This window comes from Eulemur rufifrons, chromosome 9 (assembly GCF_041146395.1).
Source record: "Eulemur rufifrons isolate Redbay chromosome 9, OSU_ERuf_1, whole genome shotgun sequence".
Lineage (NCBI taxonomy): Eukaryota > Metazoa > Chordata > Mammalia > Primates > Lemuridae > Eulemur > Eulemur rufifrons.
Window position 1 is genome coordinate 11,093,136 of NC_090991.1, and position 20,084 is coordinate 11,113,219.

General features: G+C 49.7%; 1 protein-coding gene across 7 annotated transcripts; it reads left to right on the top strand.

Moving 5' to 3' along the window:
• The first annotated feature begins 4,293 nt into the window (after positions 1-4,293).
• ARRB2 (arrestin beta 2) lies at positions 4,294-12,817 on the top strand. Of its 7 annotated transcripts, none has more exons than XM_069482055.1 (15): positions 4,294-4,412; positions 7,317-7,347; positions 8,037-8,097; positions 8,209-8,253; positions 8,457-8,653; positions 8,948-9,007; positions 9,399-9,466; positions 9,601-9,736; positions 9,971-10,055; positions 10,333-10,405; positions 10,690-10,827; positions 11,570-11,653; positions 11,748-11,827; positions 11,905-11,995; positions 12,268-12,817. In XM_069482055.1, the coding sequence occupies exons 1-15, from the start codon at positions 4,390-4,392 to the stop codon at positions 12,359-12,361; spliced, it is 1,266 nt and encodes a 421-aa protein (XP_069338156.1). In that variant the 5' UTR covers positions 4,294-4,389; the 3' UTR covers positions 12,362-12,817. The 7 variants fall into 7 exon arrangements, with proteins under 7 accessions (XP_069338156.1, XP_069338157.1, XP_069338158.1 ...); XM_069482056.1 differs by having other exon boundaries at positions 11,941-11,995; XM_069482057.1 differs by lacking the exon at positions 8,209-8,253.
• The last annotated feature ends 7,267 nt before the right edge of the window (positions 12,818-20,084 follow it).

Consider the following 20,084-nt stretch of genomic DNA (forward strand, 5'->3'; position numbering starts at 1 on the left):
CTCTAGCTCAGGTCGGGAAGGAGCATGCGCGGGGTTAAAGGCGCTCGGGCGCCAAGGCGGCGGGCGAGCAGTTCCTGTAGTGTTGAGGGATGGCGGGTGGGACGGGCTGAGGGCCGGTCGGAGGCGGTCCCCTGGTGTTTGAGGTACACGTGGTCCGGACAAAAGGCGCCAGAGTCCGAAAGATTTTCCCTTGAGCAAACGCAGTGTCGGGACACCTTCTGTCTAGGAATCAGTAATATCCACGAGGGAACTGCAACTTCAGAAATTATACAAGGCCGGCGCGGTGGCTCACGCCTGTAACCCTAGCACTCTGGGAGACCGAGGCGGGTGGATCGTTTGTGCTCAGGAGTTCGAGACCAGCCTGAGCAAGAGCGAGACCCCCCCCCCCCCCCCGTCTCTACTAAAGAAATAGAAAGAAATTAGCTGGACAACTAAAAAATATATTATATGTACAGAAAAAGTTAGCCGGGCATGGTGGCGCATTAATCCCAGCTACTCGGGAGACTGAGGCAGAAGGATTGCTTAAGTCCAGGAGTTTGAGGTTGCTATGAGCTAGGCTGACTCCAGGGCACTCTAGCCCGGACAACAGAGTGAGACCCTGTCTCAAAAAAAAAAAAAAAAAATTATACAATATAGGCGCCTTACAAAAACAAATTCAAACAATACGGAAGGGCATAAAGTAAAAACAGAAACCTGCTTCTCCCCCCGCCCCACCCCCGTAACGTGTGCACTTTCCTAATATTAGTCTATGCACAAGCACATAAAGTCATAGTTTACTTTACAAAAGTAGGGGCTGCACTTGGCTTTTATCATTTAGTATATATTCTGGGCTTATTTACACTACTTTTTTTAAATCCTCATGGCAGCTCCAGGAGACACCCCGATGGTACAATGAAATGGGCGCACCATGGTTCAACAGTTCTGTTGCTGGATACTTAACGGCTGCCCTAGTTTTTCACTAACACTAACACTGTAATGAACGCCCTAATACCTCTGTCTTTGTGTGATTATTGGATTCAAATCCAAGAGTCATCTTTTTTCCTCTTATTGCTCTATGTAATCCTTCAAGTGCTGGCATTCTGCCTCCAAAATACATTAATCCAATAGGATTAACTTTTCTCTATCACCAGTGCTACTCTGGTCCAAATCACCATTCTCTCACCTGGTCTCTTACAATAGCCTTTTACAAAGGCTTCTTCATTGCTTTTGCTTCCCTCTTGGCCCCCTGTAGTTCCTTCCCCACAACCAGAGCAGCAACCAGAGTAGTCTTTTCAAAGGTAAACCAGTTCTTATCACTCCCTGCTTAAAGCCCTTCTGTGGCTCCCAAATGTGATGAGAATGAAATCCCATCCCTTCACTTAGGCCTACTTAGAATCTGCATGATCTGATCCATACCCACCTCCCTGACCTCATCACATGCCATGAGTACCACTTTCCCTCTCTCCCCCTATTCTTGAGCCAAACTAGCCTTCTTTCTATCCTCCAGCAACACCCATTCCCACTTCAGGACCTTTGCACATGCTGCTGAGTCTGCTGGAGAAATTGTCCTTTGATTCTATGTAACTGACACCATCTTGCCATCCATAGAGAGGGCTTTTTGAAGTAGCCCCCACTCCAACCCCCATCAGCCTCTATCACATTACCCTGATTATTTTTTATAACTCATATCATTATCAGAAATTTATTTACATCTGTATTTATGATTATCTCCTCTGTCTAAAACACAAACTCCATGAGAGAACTCTTTTCTCCTTCACTATTTTATTCCCATCACTTAGAACAATGCCTGGCACATAAAAGGTGCCCAATAAACATTTATTGAATACATAAACGCATGTATGCTAGAGAAAAGAGAATGCCTATTTTAAATTTTGATAGGAACTGGCAAAATACCACTAGAAAGGTTGCATTGATTTACACCTCTGCCAACTACATAGGAAAGGATAGTGCTCTATATCTTATACACCACCCCAGTTCTAACTTTATGTATCTTTTGAAATTTTGGTAATCTGAATGATGAAAAATGTGTCCTTATATTAACTTGTTTTCCCTCATGATTAGTGAAATGAAATAATTTTCATGTGTCTACTAAACATGTTTTCATGTTTTTTACCCATTGTCATATTTGGTTGTCTTTGTTTTATTAATTTGTAGGAACTCTTTGTAGATATTGGAAATTATTCTTGTCTGTTATACGTGTTGCAAGGGGTTTCTGCCAATTTGTCTTTTTATTTTATTTGTTGTTTTTTTAACGTCAGGGGTTTTTTTGTTTGTTTGTTTTGCTAGAGTGCAGTGGTGTCATCATAGCTCACTGCAACCTCAAACTCCTGGGCTCTAGCGATCCACCTGCCTCTGCCTCCCAAGTAGCTAGGACTACAGGCGCCCACCACCATGCCTGGCTAATTTTTCTATTTTTTCTAGAGACGGGGTCTTGCTCTTGCTGGTCTTGAACTCCTGAGTTCAAGTGATCCTCCCCCCTCTGCCTCCCTGAGTGCTAGCATTACAGATGTGAGCCACCTCGCCCAGCCTTTTATTAGTATCTTTTAATACAGTAGATTGCATGTCATGCAGACCACTACCTTTCAGTCTCATCAGTCTTTAGATATAGATCTCATTACCTTCTTGTCATGACCCTTTAACAAAGGTTAAATTGGATAAAAGTGATTCGTGAGTCTAAAAGAAATGCATGATCTAAAGCTTGAAAAAAAACTGAAGAGTAAGCTTAGAAGGTGGTGATAGAACTGAGCGGTGGGAAGCTGGCAGTTGATGAGCAAGTCCTGTGTTTGAACCTAAAGATGATCTTAGGAGCAACTTGAGTACACTATTTTTTTGTTGCATGGAAAAGTGGAGGGAGAGGTGTGAAGTTATTCCATTTGGGGAAGATAGGGAGAGCATGGGAAAAAAGATGGAAGAAGGAGAAATATCTTACCTTCATGAGTCCAAAAACATCTCATTCACTAGACTCCCCCAAGTCCAGCCAATATGTTACCCCAGAAATGAGTTCTTAATCTGACCCCTCCTATCCCTTCCACTCTAGCATTCATCATTTTCCCTTGGCTAGTTTACAGCAGTCTTGCCCCACTCCCTCCACCCTCCACATTGCCCAGAATTATCTTCCAAAAAGAGAAATCTCATCATGCCACCCCTCTACTTAAAAAACCATTACTGGTTCCACGTGTCCTTCTGCAGGGCCCTCCTCAGTCTCGTTCCTTCACCAGCTCTACAAAAATCCTCCACAACCTGTTCCAGTCTTATCTCTCCTGCCGTCTAACCCCACCAACACTTCAGAACAGGCTGTGCCTTGCCTTTTTCTCTCTTTGGAATGCCCTTTCTCGACTCCTGTCTATCCTTCATAAAGAGCGTCCTCAAATGTTCCCTTCTCTGGACAGCCTGCACTCCCTCCACCCCCACCCTCGCCAAGCGCTGCTAATGGCTTTGTCTTCTGAGTCATACCTCTATTATAGCATTCCTAGGATCATAATACCTGTTTATGAGTCTCTTCGACTATACTAGGAAAGCAGGGGCCATGGTAATTCATGTGTGTCCCCAATGCTTGGCATAGTGACTAGCACAAAATAGGCATGCATGGATGGATGGACAGATGGATGGATGGATGGATGGGTGGGTGAGTGGGTGGATGTTAGCTGGGATGGGTGGGCGAAGGAGATGGATAGTCAGAGAAATTAGAAAAGGGAACTGTGTGGCGATCAAAGGCAGACACCAGGGGGAGCCGAGACTCCACAATAAAGAGGCGAGAGGGCGGGCCAAAGACGGCTGCATGCTCTGAGGTGAGCGGGTGAGCAGCGCGCGCTGAAGCAAACATCACGCAACTGGAACCGCTCACCCACGTGTGCATCCCCTCATCCTGCTTCCCCAGACTGTGTCTGAGCTCATCCCACCCCCACCCCCGCCCCCGTCGCCTACACAGCCACCGAGAAGGCAAACAAAGGGGAGGGGACCCCCGCAGGGTTCTGGCCGCCAGGAGGGCTTTAATCTCCTGGAAGGCGGGCGCCTTCGTTTAAGGGGGCCCAATCAGCTTCTAAGGGGTCGCGGAGGGGCGGAGAGATGGGCGGGAAGAGCAGGAGCCGGGATGGCGCGCAGGGGAGGACTGCCCGGGAGGGACGGAGCGCGGAGGGCGGGGCGGAGCCAGCCACCGCGCGTGTCTGCGAGGAGAGGGCGGCAGCGCCGCGGCGCGCGCGAGCCGGCTGACGCATCTGGCCGCGGTTCCCCGGGACCAGAGGAGGGGGCCCGGAGCGCAGGGGGAAGAGGAGAAAGAGCGGAGGGTGCGCGTGCGCAGTGGCGCGGGGAGGAGCAGGGACCTGGCAGCAGGCGAGAAGGCTGCAAGCGAGCCGCGAGCCGAGCGGGCGGCGGGCGGCGGGCGCGCGCACCATGGGGGAGAAACCCGGGACCAGGTAAGGGAGGTGGGGCCACGCAGCGGGGCATGGGCGGCGGCTCGGGGCGGGTGCTGGGATGGTCCCCAGACAGGGACACGGGAGAGAGAGAATCCGGGGGCCGGACGCCTGGGTCCCTAGGGGGCAGCCATCCGGGGCCGCATGAGTAGGTCCTCGAGGATAATGTGGGGGACGCATACCCGGGCCCCTGCAGAAAGCAAGGCCTGAAGGGGATCAGAAAGCCGGCGTCCGGGTTCTTGCAGGGATCTGGGGGCCGGACTACTGTGTTCTTCCGTGCAGGCTGCGATGCAGGGACAGAGGAAGGAGGAGCAGGTGGCTGGCCCCAAGGGGTGCTATATGGGAGGCTGGATGCCAGGAGGGGGATCCCCTCTAGACTCTTGCTGAGCCAATGGAAAGCCTCCTGTCCAATACCCTACAGGCAATTGGGCTGCCCACACCTGTCCCGAGGGCTGGGTGGCTCCTCTTTCAAACTTCTGCCTTCCCTTGGGTTGCTAGGAGCAACAGCTTCATCTTGGGGGAGCAGAGTGGGTGACGACCCTCCACGAAATTGGACCTTATCCCTCTCCCCCAGGTGGGGGAAAGCAGTATCTGCCCTGGGCCCACATCCACTCCCCGGATGTTTTCTGTGCAATCGAGGCTCCTTCCTTCCACTGACACCCCGAGTTCTCTTTTTTTGGTCTCTAGCAAAATCCACTTCCTGTTGTGACTCAACACCCCCAAGGGGGCAGGGGGGTGAATGCCTGAGTCCCAGGGGAGCAGGAGCAAAAGAGGAAAAGGCAGGGGCTTTATGCCTCAATCCAGCGGGGATCAGGAATGGGGGAGCTGGTCCTGAGCTGTCACTTGTTCTGTAAAACATCACATCAACTCCACTACTTCTCAGTCATAGAGTATGAGAACCCAGGTTTCTAAGCATCAAGTAGACAAGTACCAGAGATGACTGGAGGGAGGACTGGTGTCCTGGATTAGGGGTTAAACACCCCAGAGAAAAGGGAAGTCGCTGACTTGAGGGAGGCCCCTGATTTCCGTTATGTGGTTCAGGGAGGGGGACAGATGGACCAAAGAGGGACTGCTGACTTGGCACAATTCCCCTCACCCCTATCAAATTCTAGGCCACAGGAAGTGGAGAGAAAAGTAGGAAGTGTGAAGGGGCATCTGCTTCAACTGACCCCTCTCACTGGGCACCCCCCTGGTCATCCCCACAGTCTGCCTCCTTGGCCACTCTCAGTCTATGCACACTGCTCCTCCCTAGCCTGGCAGGAGGTGGCTGGGTAGGATCCAAAGGGCAGGTGCGCTGCAGCTGCTCCAGGGCAATTGCCCCAGAGCCACACTCCAGTTGGCCAACTGATTGTGGCTGTCACAGCACTCTGCCAGGGCTCCTAATGGGAGGAAACACTGGGACAAAGAGAAAACCAGAAGCAAAGGGGAGGGAGAGCCTGGATGATGCCATAGCAATCAGCCCCCAAGTTGGGACTAAAGGTAGTGTGTTTGTTCTAGCTGCCACCATATCAATGTTTACTCTCCTTTATTGGTTGGGGATACCTGGGGCCCTCTGTACCCTTGGCCTTCTGACCTTTGGACAACTTGGCCTTCTGGGAAGAAGGGACAAGTGAAGTTGTAGCAGGAGCTGGGGTGGTGGAGTTAGAGAAGGCATAGGCCAGTTAGTTGGCAGGATATCAGTTTCTACCATCTGGGGACCCTTTCCTGGGATCACTGCTGTGACAGAGTGGATTGGCACTTCAAAGAACAGGCCCACAATCAGCCAGAGCACTGGGGTCCTCAGATAGTTCCCTACCCTCCCAGCAACAGGTGGAGTCCAGGCTTAGATTGTTTCAGCAACTGGAAAGTGAATCTCCTTCAATTCAGCAAACATTTGATGCCGACTACAGAGACCAATAGTGTAATAGTTTAGCGATTAAGAGCATGGACTCAGACCCAGACTGCCTTTGTTCATATGTGAGTTCCACCATTTACATTCCCTGTGACCTTGGACAAAATACTTGACCTCTCTGTGCCTCAGTTTCCTCACCTGTAAAAATAGGGATATTAGGGCCTGTATCATTGGGTTGTTAGAGTATTAAATGAAATAACACACTTGAAACACTTGGAACAGTGTTGGGCACAGAGTATTCACCCAATAATGTTAGCTGGCACCTTCATCTTCATCACAGGGCTGGCACTGTGCTGGGGGTGCCTAAATGAATAAGGCCTCTGAGGCAACCAGTCTAAGTAGAGACACAAATGATACACAGCTAACTGCCCTTGCATGCTATCACACCACAAATAAACCATAAACAGGGTGTGACAAAAACCCCAAACAAGGAGTGAACAGAGTCTGGGCTGGGTCTGCTTTCTAAAGGCTGGGCCTTGAAAGATGAATAGGCTTTTAAGCTGCTGAGGTCACAGATGGGGACAGTTGGAGGCTAATGGAGTAGGGTCAAACTTGAGTAGTGCCTATGGTAGAAACCATTTTAGGGGCAAAGGCCAGGGCCACTGCTCTTCCACGTACTCCAGCTGTTGCTGGAGCTGCAGAGCAGATGGAAAGATGGTTAGGTCCTACCCAGACACTGCTGCAACCTGCCCATTCAGGTCCCCTCTGGGGGAGGTCCTCTGGGAAGAGTCAGAGTGGTTCCTGGGGCAACCAGCGGCCATTACTGTGGAGGGAGGGGGACTAGGGAGGATGGACCAAGGACAAGAGAAGAGTATTTACCCTGGCTGCTGTGTTGGAAATATTAAGGACTGTCTGGGAAGAAGTGGGAGGGGGCAGAGCTGGGCAAAACCCCAAACCCTCTAGGCAGGAACCCTGGGTGAGCTCTGCTTCTCAGACGGGGGAGGGATAAGGTCCTGGCGTGGGGGTCCCTGCTGAGTCTGAGGGAGGCAGTGGGGTTTCCCTTTCTGTTTTGTTAGGGTCTTCAAGAAGTCCAGCCCTAACTGCAAGGTGAGTCTCCCACAGTGCTTGTCCTTTTGACCCTCCCTGGGCCCTAACAAAGCCCAGCCTGCCCCTAGACAATCCCCAGGCCCTAGCTCCCCACTTCCTGTGACAGCTAAGAGCTGACTTCCTTCCCTCCTGAAGCCCCTTGCCACAGTGGCTGCTCTGCCTGAGCCAGCCACAGGGTTGTGTTGGGGCAGGCCTGTGTCCCTAAGCAAGACCAAAGCGGAGTAGGCCAGAAGCCAGCCCTGTGCCTGTAGCCCCCTTAGGAGCCAACCCAAGGTGTCTGGGGCTGGGGAAAGTTAACAGCCCCCAGGCTATGGCCTGTTTATCCCAGAGCCCCTTAAGGGACCTAGTGAGGCTGACAGCTGCTCTCTAATTGGCTGGTTGGGCGGAGTCCTCCCTGAGGACTGTCTCTCTCTCTCTCTGTCTCTCTCTCTCTCTCTCTCTCTCTCTCTCCCCCCCCGACTGTTGTGGGCAGAGGTGTGAAAAGATTAGGGAGCAGCTAAAAGCCTAAAGGTCAGGTAGTCTGGGAAACCCCATCACCCTCACTTCCCAACACTACTGGGAGGAAGACTGGAGAACTTCTTTCCTAGTAGGCCAGCCTGGGATCCCTGGATAGGGTGGCCCCTCTTGAGGGCTCTGATGCCTTGTCACCACCACCCCCAATCTTCCCTGTGACCCCTTGACATCCTCAGCTCACTGTGTACTTGGGCAAACGGGACTTTGTAGATCACCTGGACAAAGTGGATCCTGTAGGTAAGTTTTCCCAAAAAGTGACAGCTCGTCCTCTAAGAGGGGAAGAGGTTCCTAGGCCCAGGAATGGGGGAGAGGCCTTTTCAGGAAATGAGCCTGTGTGTCCCTTCCTAGATGGTGTGGTGCTTGTGGACCCTGACTACTTGAAGGACCGCAAAGGTACTGGCCCCGAGGGGAGGTAGGAGGCAGAGAAGTGAAATGGGCTGGCACTGGATGGGTGCCCCAGAAAGATGGAGGGCCGAGATGGGAGCCAGGAATAGGATTCAGGCAAGACTTGTGCTGCTGAGGGAGGAGCGGTGGCTGTAGTGAGGGGATTGGGGAAGGGGGGCTCCTGACCACCCTCCCTTGTCCTCCCTTGCCAGTGTTTGTGACCCTCACCTGCGCCTTCCGCTATGGCCGCGAAGACCTGGATGTGCTGGGCTTGTCCTTCCGCAAAGACCTGTTCATCGCCACCTACCAGGCCTTCCCCCCAATGCCCAACCCACCCCGGCCCCCCACCCGCCTGCAGGACCGGCTGCTGAGGAAGCTGGGCCAGCATGCCCACCCCTTTTTTTTCACAGTGAGGATGCCCCCCACCCTCTGCAGGGCAAGGGGTCGGGAACAGTGTTTGGAGGGGTGGGTGAGGCACCTGTTAAGGGCAGATCTGGAAGAAACAGTGAGGCAGGGACCCTAATTCCACCTCCGTTCAGGGTCACACTACATTCAGGAAAGCCTAGGCTCTCTGCCTCCTCCCTGGGGCCCCTTCCCTCTTCCTTTCTCATCCCCAAGGGTCCTATCTTCAGCTTCTTGAGACTGGGAGGAAGATCTGGGGGCTTTCTGGAGGGACTGAAGGCTCCCCTTTTCTCTGCCATAGATACCCCAGAATCTGCCCTGCTCCGTCACGCTGCAGCCAGGACCAGAGGATACAGGGAAGGTATGAGCAGAACAGGGTCTGGTAGGAGTCTGGAAGCACAGCTGAGCCGTAGGGTGAACTGTCGAGAAGCCAGGTTGGGGCTGAGGGTAGGGCCTTGTCCCCCCTGGCAGTGGGATACGTATGGTGTTGCCACTGTACACATGTGACACTACCTCATCTGTTGACCTGCATGCACCTGGGCATGGGGGCTCCCCTTGCACTGCCACGATCAAACCTCTGCCAGGGGCTGGGCCTTGGGGAGGCAGAGGAAGAAAACTCAGTCCCCACGCTCCTCAGATCATAATGGGACAAGAGTCTGTGCCCAAGACAAGGGAAGAGGGAAGGAAGGAAGGGGAGTGTTAGTAGTGGCAGGGGCCGTGGATGACATGTGACCTTTTCTTCCCCTCCCAAGGCCTGCGGTGTAGATTTTGAGATTCGAGCCTTCTGTGCCAAATCACTAGAAGAGAAAAGTCACAAAAGGTGAGACAAGCAACCTCCTCTATGGTATAACAATTCCTCACCCACTTCCAGAAGCCCCAGGCCCCTGTGGGAGGTGGAAGTAGGGATTTGGAGGTCTGAGAACCGACCCCTCCTACCCCTCACCCCTGCCCCAGGAACTCTGTGCGGCTGGTGATCCGAAAGGTGCAGTTTGCCCCAGAGAAACCCGGCCCCCAGCCTTCAGCTGAAACCACACGCCACTTCCTCATGTCTGACCGGTCGCTGCACCTTGAGGCTTCCCTGGACAAGGAGGTGGAGTGTGAGAGGGTGACGGGAGTGCCACAACACAGGCCAGACCCTGGGGAGAGGGGTGAAGCCACATGTCAAGATGGCATTTTCAAAGGAGGTTGCCTTGGCTGGGTGTGGAGAGTTGCCATGGGCTTGGGTTTAGAGGGAAGGGCAGAGCAGTGTGTGTTGGGAGACACACTAGTAATGGGACCAGTGAAAAAAACAGATCCAACTCACATGACCCCCTCCCCTCAAAAGCTGTATTACCATGGGGAGCCCCTCAGTGTCAATGTCCACGTCACCAACAACTCCACCAAGACCGTCAAGAAGATCAAAGTCTCTGGTAGGAGGTGGGGGTTGGAAGGGGGTCTTGGGGGAGGGAGTTGCTGCACAAGTGGCTTCTGGTGTGATCTCAGCCCAGGCCACATCCCAGTGCAGGAGACCCATCAGGGCTCAAAGAATTTAGGTTGTTCCAGAAACATATGTGGGGCCCCCACGTTTACTGCTTTGGAGAGGGCCATGTGTCAGAGGGGTGGGGGTCGGGGAGCTGGCCCTGGAGCTGTGGCGTGGTGCTAGCCTATGCTCCATCCAGAGCTGCTTGACCTCGCCCCTCCCCACAGTGAGACAGTATGCTGACATCTGCCTCTTCAGCACCGCCCAGTACAAGTGTCCCGTGGCTCAGATCGAACAAGAGTGAGTATCAGAACAGACTCGGGTCCCAGGCTTAGGGGAGAAGAGTAGGACAGGAGAATGTGAGGTACAGGGTAGAATTCTTCCTGAACCATCTGCACTTAAAAGGGCATTTCCCTCCACAGCCAGGTAGCTCTGAGCTGTTAATTTTCCTGAGCAGGTTGAGCCAAAACCTACTCCCCTGTGACCCTTGCCCAAGGAGAGAAGGGGCTAGTGAGGGAGGGAGACGCTGCCCCCTCACCCAGCTGGGCCCCTCTAACTCTTATTCTTTTATCCCTATCCCCCAGTGACCAGGTAGCTCCCAGTTCCACGTTCTGCAAGGTGTACACCATAACCCCACTGCTCAGTGACAACCGGGAGAAGCGTGGTCTCGCCCTGGACGGGAAGCTCAAGCACGAGGACACCAACCTGGCTTCCAGCACCATGTGAGGGGGCACTGGCCCTGCAGGCCAAGGGACAGACATTCATTCAGTGCTGTGTGCCAGGCTCTGTCCTAGGTGTCAGGGGCGTATCAGCGAACCGAAGAGATGAAAAGATCTCTTACATCCTGGGAAAGGGAGGACAGAGAGATCCCATCGGTGGTCAGATACACAGCGCGTTTAGTGACAAGTATGAAGGAGAAAAGCAAGGCAGAGAAGGGAGATATAAAGTAGGGGTGGGGGGAGGCAGTGTGTAGGGCAGCTAGGGATGGCATAATACAGAGGTGAATTTTGAGTAAGGACCCAGAGGAAGTAGGTACCATTATGCCCTCAGGCAGCAGCCCCGGAGGTCTGCAGCTTCACAAAGAGCTGGATTTCACCTCCAGCGGTGCCTTTGTTCAGGGTTCTCACTGCACAACCACACGCAGCAGGCCTGGAGGCCACTGTGGTGGGAACGAACTCTGTACTAGGAGAGGCGGAGGAGGTGAGGTCAGGGGCTACAGGAGAGCAAAACAGTGCAAGGCTGTGAGAAGAGGACGTCAGCTTTCACTGCTAGAGATGAGAGGCCACAGGAGGGCTCTGAGCAGGGGAATGCTGTGGTGTGCTTTACCATGGTGACCGCACAGCCCGTGCTGCTGGAGCCCTGTAGGCCAGTATAGTTCTGCTCAGAATCCTGATGGGAGCCCCAAGGTGGGCTAGGTGACAAGGCAGTGGGCCCTGGTCCGACTCCCCCTACCCCCCATTGCAGCGTGAAGGAGGGTGCCAACAAGGAAGTGCTGGGAATCCTGGTGTCCTACAGGGTCAAGGTGAAGCTGGTGGTGTCTCGAGGCGGGTGAGTTCCACGGGGGAGCCCGGGTGGGGGTCACAGTTGGTTCTCTCTGGCCCGGTGTTATCGTCTTCTTCATGCCACCTCTCCCCCTCCCCAGAGATGTCTCGGTGGAACTGCCTTTTGTTCTTATGCACCCCAAGCCCCATGACCACATCACCCTCCCCAGACCCCAGTCAGGTGAGCACGCCACCCACCCCAGGGCCGGGAGAGGAGGGCCTGAAGCAGGGCCAGAGGAGAAAAGCTGGTCCTTCCAGCACTCACCCACCCACCCCCTCTCCTCCTCCCCTCAGCTGCTCCAGAAACAGATGTCCCCGTGGATACCAACCTCATTGAATTTGATACCAAGTAAGAAATTCCTTTCCCTGCTTTGACCTCTTTGGACAAAGATTCCCACAACATCCAAATCAGCCCTCGTACCTCTCATTTTCTGTTGGGGGGGGAAGGGTGGTTGAAGCATCACCACCGAGACACCTCAGCCTTGTAAGGCTGCCTGTTGCTGCCCTTGTTTGTCCCTTCTTGCAAATACAATCTGTCCCTGGTGGTGGGGAAGCAGGGAGTAGGAGGCTGAAAAAAGGGTCAGAAGCCCCCACCTCACCCCCCTCCTTTCCACCACCAAGCTATGCCACAGACGACGACATTGTGTTTGAGGACTTTGCCCGGCTTCGGCTGAAGGGGATGAAGGATGACGACTACGATGACCAATTCTGCTAGGAACGGGGGCTAGAAGAAGGGAGTGGATGGTGCTGGGAGAGGTAGGGGCAGGACCAAGATCCCCACTGTCACTGAGGGGAGGTGTCCCAGCCTCTCTTCCCTTCCCCTCCATCTGGCAGCTTCCTCAACCAACCCCTTCACTCCCTCTCCCCTATTCCAGCAAACGCACTGCACCCATCTCTTGCTGAAAGTGGGCATTAATTTTTTGACTACAGCTCTGCTTCTCCAGCCCCCCAGTGGGTGGCAAGCTGTGTTCATCCCTGAATTTTTTGGAGGGGGACACTGAAAAGAGAAGTGATAGTAGGGAAAGGGGGAGAAAGAACTGTCACATTCAACCTCACACCAACACCCCCTCCTGTCACTCTCTCTGCCTCCCATTCGATAAGACCCTTGGCGGGGGCAAGGCTGTTTCTTTGTTTCCGAGCATAAAGAAGAAAATAAACCTTTTAATAAGCATGAGCGTGTATGTGTTCCCTGGAGCATTTAAAGAGTGTACAATGTGCTCATCCATGGTTCTGTTAGCTGTGGGTGAGGACCCAAAAAGCACTTGACACACAAGCTATTGATAAATGTTTGCTGAATGACTGTGCTGTGCCTGTGTTTCAAGCTAAACACCGAAACGTGATTTGGTCAGTCCAAATTCAAGGGTACACCTTGGTAAAGCCACAAAGTGAACTTGGTCATTTACAGGGGAAATAATAACTAACTTCCTTGTAGACAAGATGCTCATGGGATCTGGGCAGGGCAGGCCCTTCCCTGTTGCGGCTGACACACATGACCGCATCGTGACCGAGTTGTGTTCATTTCCATTGCTCCTTATGGTTGCTCAGGCAGTCCATTCCCGGGGATCAGTGGGACCGCAACTGCAGGCCTCTCCAGACAGAAGCCACACGCCATCTCCGTGGAGTCTGGTACTTACATTCTAACACAGAAGCTGAGGCCTTGGGGAGCCCAGAAAGTCATGCTGCTGTGAGCCAAAGTCCTCGGGCCTGCATCTTAGTGCAGCTCCAGTGGCATTCAGCAGGGACTCCCTGAGGCTTGGCCCAAGCCCCAGGCTGGGCTGGAGGGAGTTAGCAAAACTCCAAGGACATTTCTCACCTGTATCACCCACTCCCACTGCTGTAGCCCAAACTTTCTCTGCTTTTTCTCTTAAGGCTCCTTCATTCAATGAACAATCTTGATTTGAATCCCTACTACATACCAGACATGGTATGGGGACATAGCAGAACCAAAACAAACATTAAATCATTCCCTAATTATCTCATTACAATATCTGTGCTTCAAAGGAAAGGTACAGGAGCTGTGAGAAGGCACCGCAGGGCAGGGAGTTCTGACGTAGGCTGGGTTTGGGGGAAGATTTCCCTGGAGGAAGTGACCTTTAAGCAGAGAACTGAAAGATGAGGAGGAATTAGAGGACCGTGCAGGCATGAACATTCTGAGCAATGGCAACGTCTTGTGTGAAGGTAGTAAGGAACAGAGCTCATTTTGGGGACTGAAATAGACCAGAAGGACTAGGACAGAGACAGCCAAAGGAAAGTAGTTCCAGATGAGGCTGGTGAGGCAGATGGAGGCAGCTCATACAGGCCATTAGTCTATGTTACAGCTCATGACATCTAATTAAATCATTATTTATCCACAGGCTTTAAGTGCTGCCAAAATGACCTTGCTTACCCCGCCACAGTAGCTGCCTCCCCTGCATACCCTGGACTTTATCATGTGGAGGAACTATCTCCCCTAAAACATTCACCTCCAGCTTCACTCTGACTCCCACGAACCTGCTCCTTGACCTCTAAACCAATGGATCTCAAACTTTTTCAGGAGAATCAGAACCCTCTGGAAGGAATGATACATCCAGAGTCTGGCTCTACCTTCCCAGAAACTAAGTCAGGAGATCCCAAGAAGAATCCATGAATCTAGATTTTTAATCAGCAATCACTTTGAGAAACAATGCTTTTTTTTTTAGCTTTTTATGTTTTTAATGGTTTTTAGAAGGTGATACATGTATATGGTTTTAAAAAAAAATTCAAACAGCCTGGGCATGGTGGCTCACACCTGTAATCCTAGCACTTTAGGAGGCCAAAGTGGGAAGATTGCTTGAGACCAGCCTGAGCAAGAGCAAGACCCAGTCTCTATAAAAAAATAGAAAAATTAGCCAGGCGTGGTGGAGTGTGCCTGTAGGCTGAGGCAGGAGGATCACTTGAGCTCAGGAGCTCGAGGCTACAGTGAGCTATGATGATGCCATTGCACTCTAGCCTGGACAACAGAGCAAGACCCTGTCTCAAAAAAAAAAAAAATCCAAACGGTATAAAACAGTTAATAGTAAAGGGCAGCTCCCTCCTGTCCAATCCCTGCCTTCCATTTCTCTCTCACAGAGGCAGTCACTATCACCGGTTCCTTGATTACCCTTCCAAAGATACTCTTCATATTCAGCCATACATGTGTGAATATATGTACTCACCATCTTATCATAAATACAGGTAGTAGCATACTATGAATTCTTCTACATCTTGCTTTTTTCACTTAATAGTGTATCTAGGAGAGCATTCCTTAAGCACTACATACAGATCCACTGTATTCTTTTTTTTTTTTTTTGTTGAGACAGCGTCTCACTTTGTTGCCAAGGCTAGAGTGAGTGCCGTGGCGTCAGCTTAGCTCACAGCAACCTCAGACTCCTCAGCTTAAGCGATCCTACTGCCTCAGCCTCCCGAGTAGCTGGGACTACAGGCATGCGCCACCATGCCCGGCTAATTTTTTCTATATAGATTTTTAGTTGTCCATATAATGTCTTTCTATTTTTAGTAGAGACGGGGTCTCGCTCAGGCTGGTCTCGAACTCCTGACCTTGAGCAATCCACCCGCCTCGGCCTCCCAGAGTGCTAGGATTACAGGCGTGAGCCACCGCGCCCGGCCCACTGTATTCTTTTGAAGAACAGCTTTCCAACACCTAGAGGTCATTTAGTTTTACCAGTTTCCTACTGATAGACATGTAGAATATCCATTATTTTGCTAATTCAAACAGTATTATGATAATTATCCTTGAAAATATGTTTTTGTGCACATGTGAAGTGTATCTGTAGGACAAATTCTTAACAGTAGAATTGCTGGGTCAATGTCTTTCAAATTTGTACCTCATTTTTTATTTTAAAATGTGTAATTCAATCGCATTTGGGGCTGGGTGTGGTGGCTCAAGCCTGTAATCCTAGCACTCTGGGAGGCCGCGGCAGGCAGATTGTTTGAGCTCAGGAGTTCGAGACCAGCCTGAGGAAGAGCGAGACCCCCGTCTCTACTAAAAATAGAAAGAAATTATATGGACAACTAAAAATATATATAGAAAAATTAGCTGGGCATGGTGGCACATGCCTGTAGTCCCAGCTACTCGGGAGGCTGAGGCAGGAGGATTGCTTGAGCCCAGGACTTTGATGTTGCTGTGAGCTAGGCTGACACCACGGCACTCTAGGCCAGGCAACAGAGTGAGACTCTGTCTCAAAAAAAAAAAAAAAAGAAAGAAAAAGGAAAAAAAATGGCATTTAGTATGCTCACAATGTTGTGCAATCATCACCTCTGTCAAGTTCCAAAACATTTCGCTTCTAGTATTCGTAATAATACATAAATCTTTTATTTTAATGTGATCCGATATAACTACTTTTTTTTAATGGCTTCTTGTTTTTTGTCACAAAGCTCTTGGCCCTTCTGTTTTCCACAATTTGATACTTCCTTTTCTTTCCAGACTACACGTCAAGATCATCATATCAACCACTGTCTCATCAGCACACTCAACTTCTCCTCCTTTCACAATCGTGTTCTCAGACCACAATCTGTCCAACTATCTCCCTGCTATCTTCTCTGCTCCAACACAGGGGCTGATGCACAGTGCCAAAGAAAAATCATACAACCACACTTACTCCTTCATTCAACAAATATTTTTGAACACATTCTAGGTACCAGGCACTAGGTATGGATTTGGGGCCCCGAAAGATTTATGGTCTGTAACCTAAACTGGGCGGGGGAGCGCTGATCACCCCTTGTCCCTCTCCATGTCCTGGGTCACCTCTCTCCTGCTCCCGTCTTACTTACTGATTTTCCACCTTCCTCCTGCTCATTGTGACTTCTCCTCCTGCTTTTCACAAAGATTAGGCAATGAGGGATGAATGATTTCAATTTCCCACCTCCTACCGACAAACACTGACATCTACACCAGTTCTCCTACGCAGCCAAGGTTAAGATGCCTTCTCTAGTTCAACGCTAATCCCTCCACCTGGGCTCAGATCTCTCTCCTCCCACCTCCTCTGAGACCTTGATTCATCAAACCACATTCCTCTCTTCAACCTCCGTCTCTTCCTGACTCTTCCTCCATAGTAAAAAAAAAAAAAAAAAAAAAAAATCTCACGCAAGTCTCTTCCATTGACTGAAGGAGCGGGTAGGAAGAGAGGAAGAGGAAGAGAGAAAACCAAACCAAGAAAAAACTCTCCTCCACTCTTAGGTCTCTTTCACAGTAAAGTACATCTCTGTTTCCTCCCTTGCTTTTCATTCTTTACTTTCAATTTTCAAAGTTATGTATACTTTCAAAGTTAAATATATATATTTTTCCAAAGTTTAAGGAGTTGGATAGTACTACAAGACCTATGATAATAAAAACCAGAGCCCTTCCCCCTCCAATTTCCTTCTCCCCAGAGACAATTACTTTCACCTCTTTTAGATGTTTCTTTTGGTATTTACCTCCGTATCCCTAAACATGCTTATTTTGCTACTTCTTAATTGATTTTTGTTTTAACCATCATCTACTAGCTCCCTGCTATATAAGGTGAAAACTGAGTTCCCTTTCAATCCCCCTGCCCCACAATGAAATACTTTTCATCTTCCCAAAACCCTATACTCCCAAAAGAATTGTATCAGTTGGGGTTAGATCTAAATTCAGTATTTAGTTATGCCTATGCAAGTGTTATTGACAGCTGAGTCATGTGGTATATTATAATTACCCTTCTCTTCTTGTACAAATTTATTTTCCCTAAATAATTGTCATTTTTAAATTTGCTTATTCTCTGAATTTATCACTTATCAGCCCTATACTCTCCTCCAAAAGTCTATATATCTTCTCAATTCATTTAAACCAAAACAGATGTTCACCTCTTAAATCTCTCCAGGATCCTTCTAATCTGCTCCATTCTGAGCTGGTTGTTCTTCATGTCCCCTGGGTTTCCCTTCACCATAACCCTGGGGTTCCCATTCACCTCTCTCGTGAGTCAGCCTTAGTTCCTGGATCCCCCATCTTCCTCTGCTGTATCTCACTCTGATAAATTCCTGAGAAAGGGTACACGTAGAAAAATTTTGAGACCTTGTACATATCAAAATGTCTTTTATTCTACGTTCATAATTGAGAGTTTCGTTTTGTGAGACTCTAGATATTCCCTAAAATCTATTCTTCCATGGTACTAGAACAATAGCTGGCCGCCCAAGGAAGGACTGGATTTCCCAGAACTCTCGAATTAGGTGAGCTCCTATGACTAAGTTTACTTAAGTAGAAATGAAACAGGCCACTTCCTAGCCAGACCCCTGAGACAGGTATACCTCCTCCACAGTTTCTCTTTCCCCTTCCTGCCAGCTGCAACCCAGGGATGGTAGCAACTCAGTTTTGACAATGCAAATAACAATGCCCTAAAGCAGTGTTTCTCAAATTTTATTGTGCATACAAATCACCTGGGGATCTTAAAACACAGACACTGGGCTGGTAAGGTGATCACGCCTGTAATCCTAGCACTCTGGGAAGCCGAGGCGGGAGGATTGCTTGAGCTCAGAAGTTTGAGACCAGCCTGAGCAAGAGCAAGACCCCATCTCTACTAAAATAGAAAAATCAGCAGGACGTTGTGCTGTGTGCCTGTAGTCCCAGCTACTTGGGAGGCTGAGGCAGGTGGATTGCTTGAGCCCAGGAGCTTGAGGTTGCTGTGAGCTAGACTGATGCCACGGAACTCTACTGAGGGCAACAGAGAGAGACTCTGTCTGGAAAAAAAAAAAAAAACAACCACCAAACAAACAAACAAACAAACAAAAAAAAACACAGACACTGATTAGGTATGTCCAGGGTGGGAAGTGAGATTGTGCATTTCTAACAAGCTTCTAGGTAATGTCAATGCCACCAGTCTGCAGATCACACTTTTGAGTATAAGATCCTAAAGGATGGCAGAGCTGCACTGCTAGCCTTGGTCCCTGTATGATTTGTGGAGCACACTGAACTACCCACACTGAATTGTTTTATGAGAAAAAAATTAAGCCCTATTTTGTTGAGTCATTACATTTTTGGTCTTCACCCTAACACAGCTGGAATATAGAATTCTAGATTGGAAATCACTTTCCTCCAAAATGTTGAAGGCATTGCTCTACCGTCTTCTAGTGAGGAACATTACTATTAAGAAGCTCAGCCAGGCCGAGTGGCTCACACCTGTAATCCCAGCACTTTGGGAGACCGAAGCAGAAGACTGCTTGAGCCCAGGAGTTCAAGACCGGTCTGGGCAACAAAGCCAGACCCCATTTCTGCAAAAAAAATGTTAAAATTAGCCAGTTATGATGGCACATACCTGTAGTCCTAGCTACTCAAGAGGCTAAGGTCAGAGGATCACTTGAGCTCAGGAGTTAGAGGCTGCAGTGAGCTATTATATGATCACGCCACTGCACTCTAGCCTGGGTGACAGAGCAAGACCTTGTCTCTAAAAACAAACAAACAAACAAGCAAAAAAAAAAAAAAAACCAAAAAGGCCCAGCAGCCATTCTGGTTGCTGATTCTTAGCATGTGGTCTGTTTTCTCTCTGAAAGCTTTTGCAAGGCCTTTTTCTTTGAACCTAGTGTTCTAAGGTACGAGCCTATTTTCCTCCAGTTCACTGGGCACTTGATGGGCCCTTTTAATCTGAAATCACAAGTCTTTTCTTCCCCTTTCATTTTCTCTGTGATCTCTCCTTGTAGAATGTAAGTCTCCTGGATTGATTCTCTAATTTTCTTAATTTTCTTTCCTACATGCCATCTCTTCTCTATTGCTTTACTTGCTGGAAGAGTTCCTTTCTCTTATCAACTTTTGTGATAGATGTTTCATTACTTCCCCCATAGTTTGATTTTTCAAGGATGTTTTCTTGGATTCAATTCTTTTTTTTTTTGAGACAGAGTCTCACTCTTTTGCCCTGGCTAGAGTGCCGTGGCATCAGCCTAGCTCACAGCAACCTCAAACTCCTGGGCTTAAGCAATCCTTCTGCCTCAGCCTCCTGAGTAGTTGGGACTACAGGCATGTGCCACCATGCCCGGCTAATTTTTCTATATATATTTTTAGCTATCCATATAATTTCTTTCTATTTTTTTAGTAGGGACGGGGTCTCACTCTTGCTCAGGCTGGTTTCAAATTCCTGACCTCGAGCGATCCTCCCGCCTCGGCCCCCCAGAGTGCTAGGATTACAGGGATTTATTCAAATCTTTATTTTAGAGTATCTCTTACCTAAGAGCTTCAACAGTTTTTTTTTTTCCCCTAGTTTATTTTGGTCTCTGTCTTTCATGTTAGAAAGCATCTTCAAATATCTAGAAACCTTTTGCTTTCTGCTCATATTTCAGAGTGAGATGCTAAGAAGTTGACTAGAAGTTCCATGTACACAAATAGGACTTACCAACTATGAGTTTCACTATGGGGAGATCTGGCCAACTGTTTGGTTGGAGAACCCCTGATGTTAACATCCTTAGTTCTTTTCTCTAAC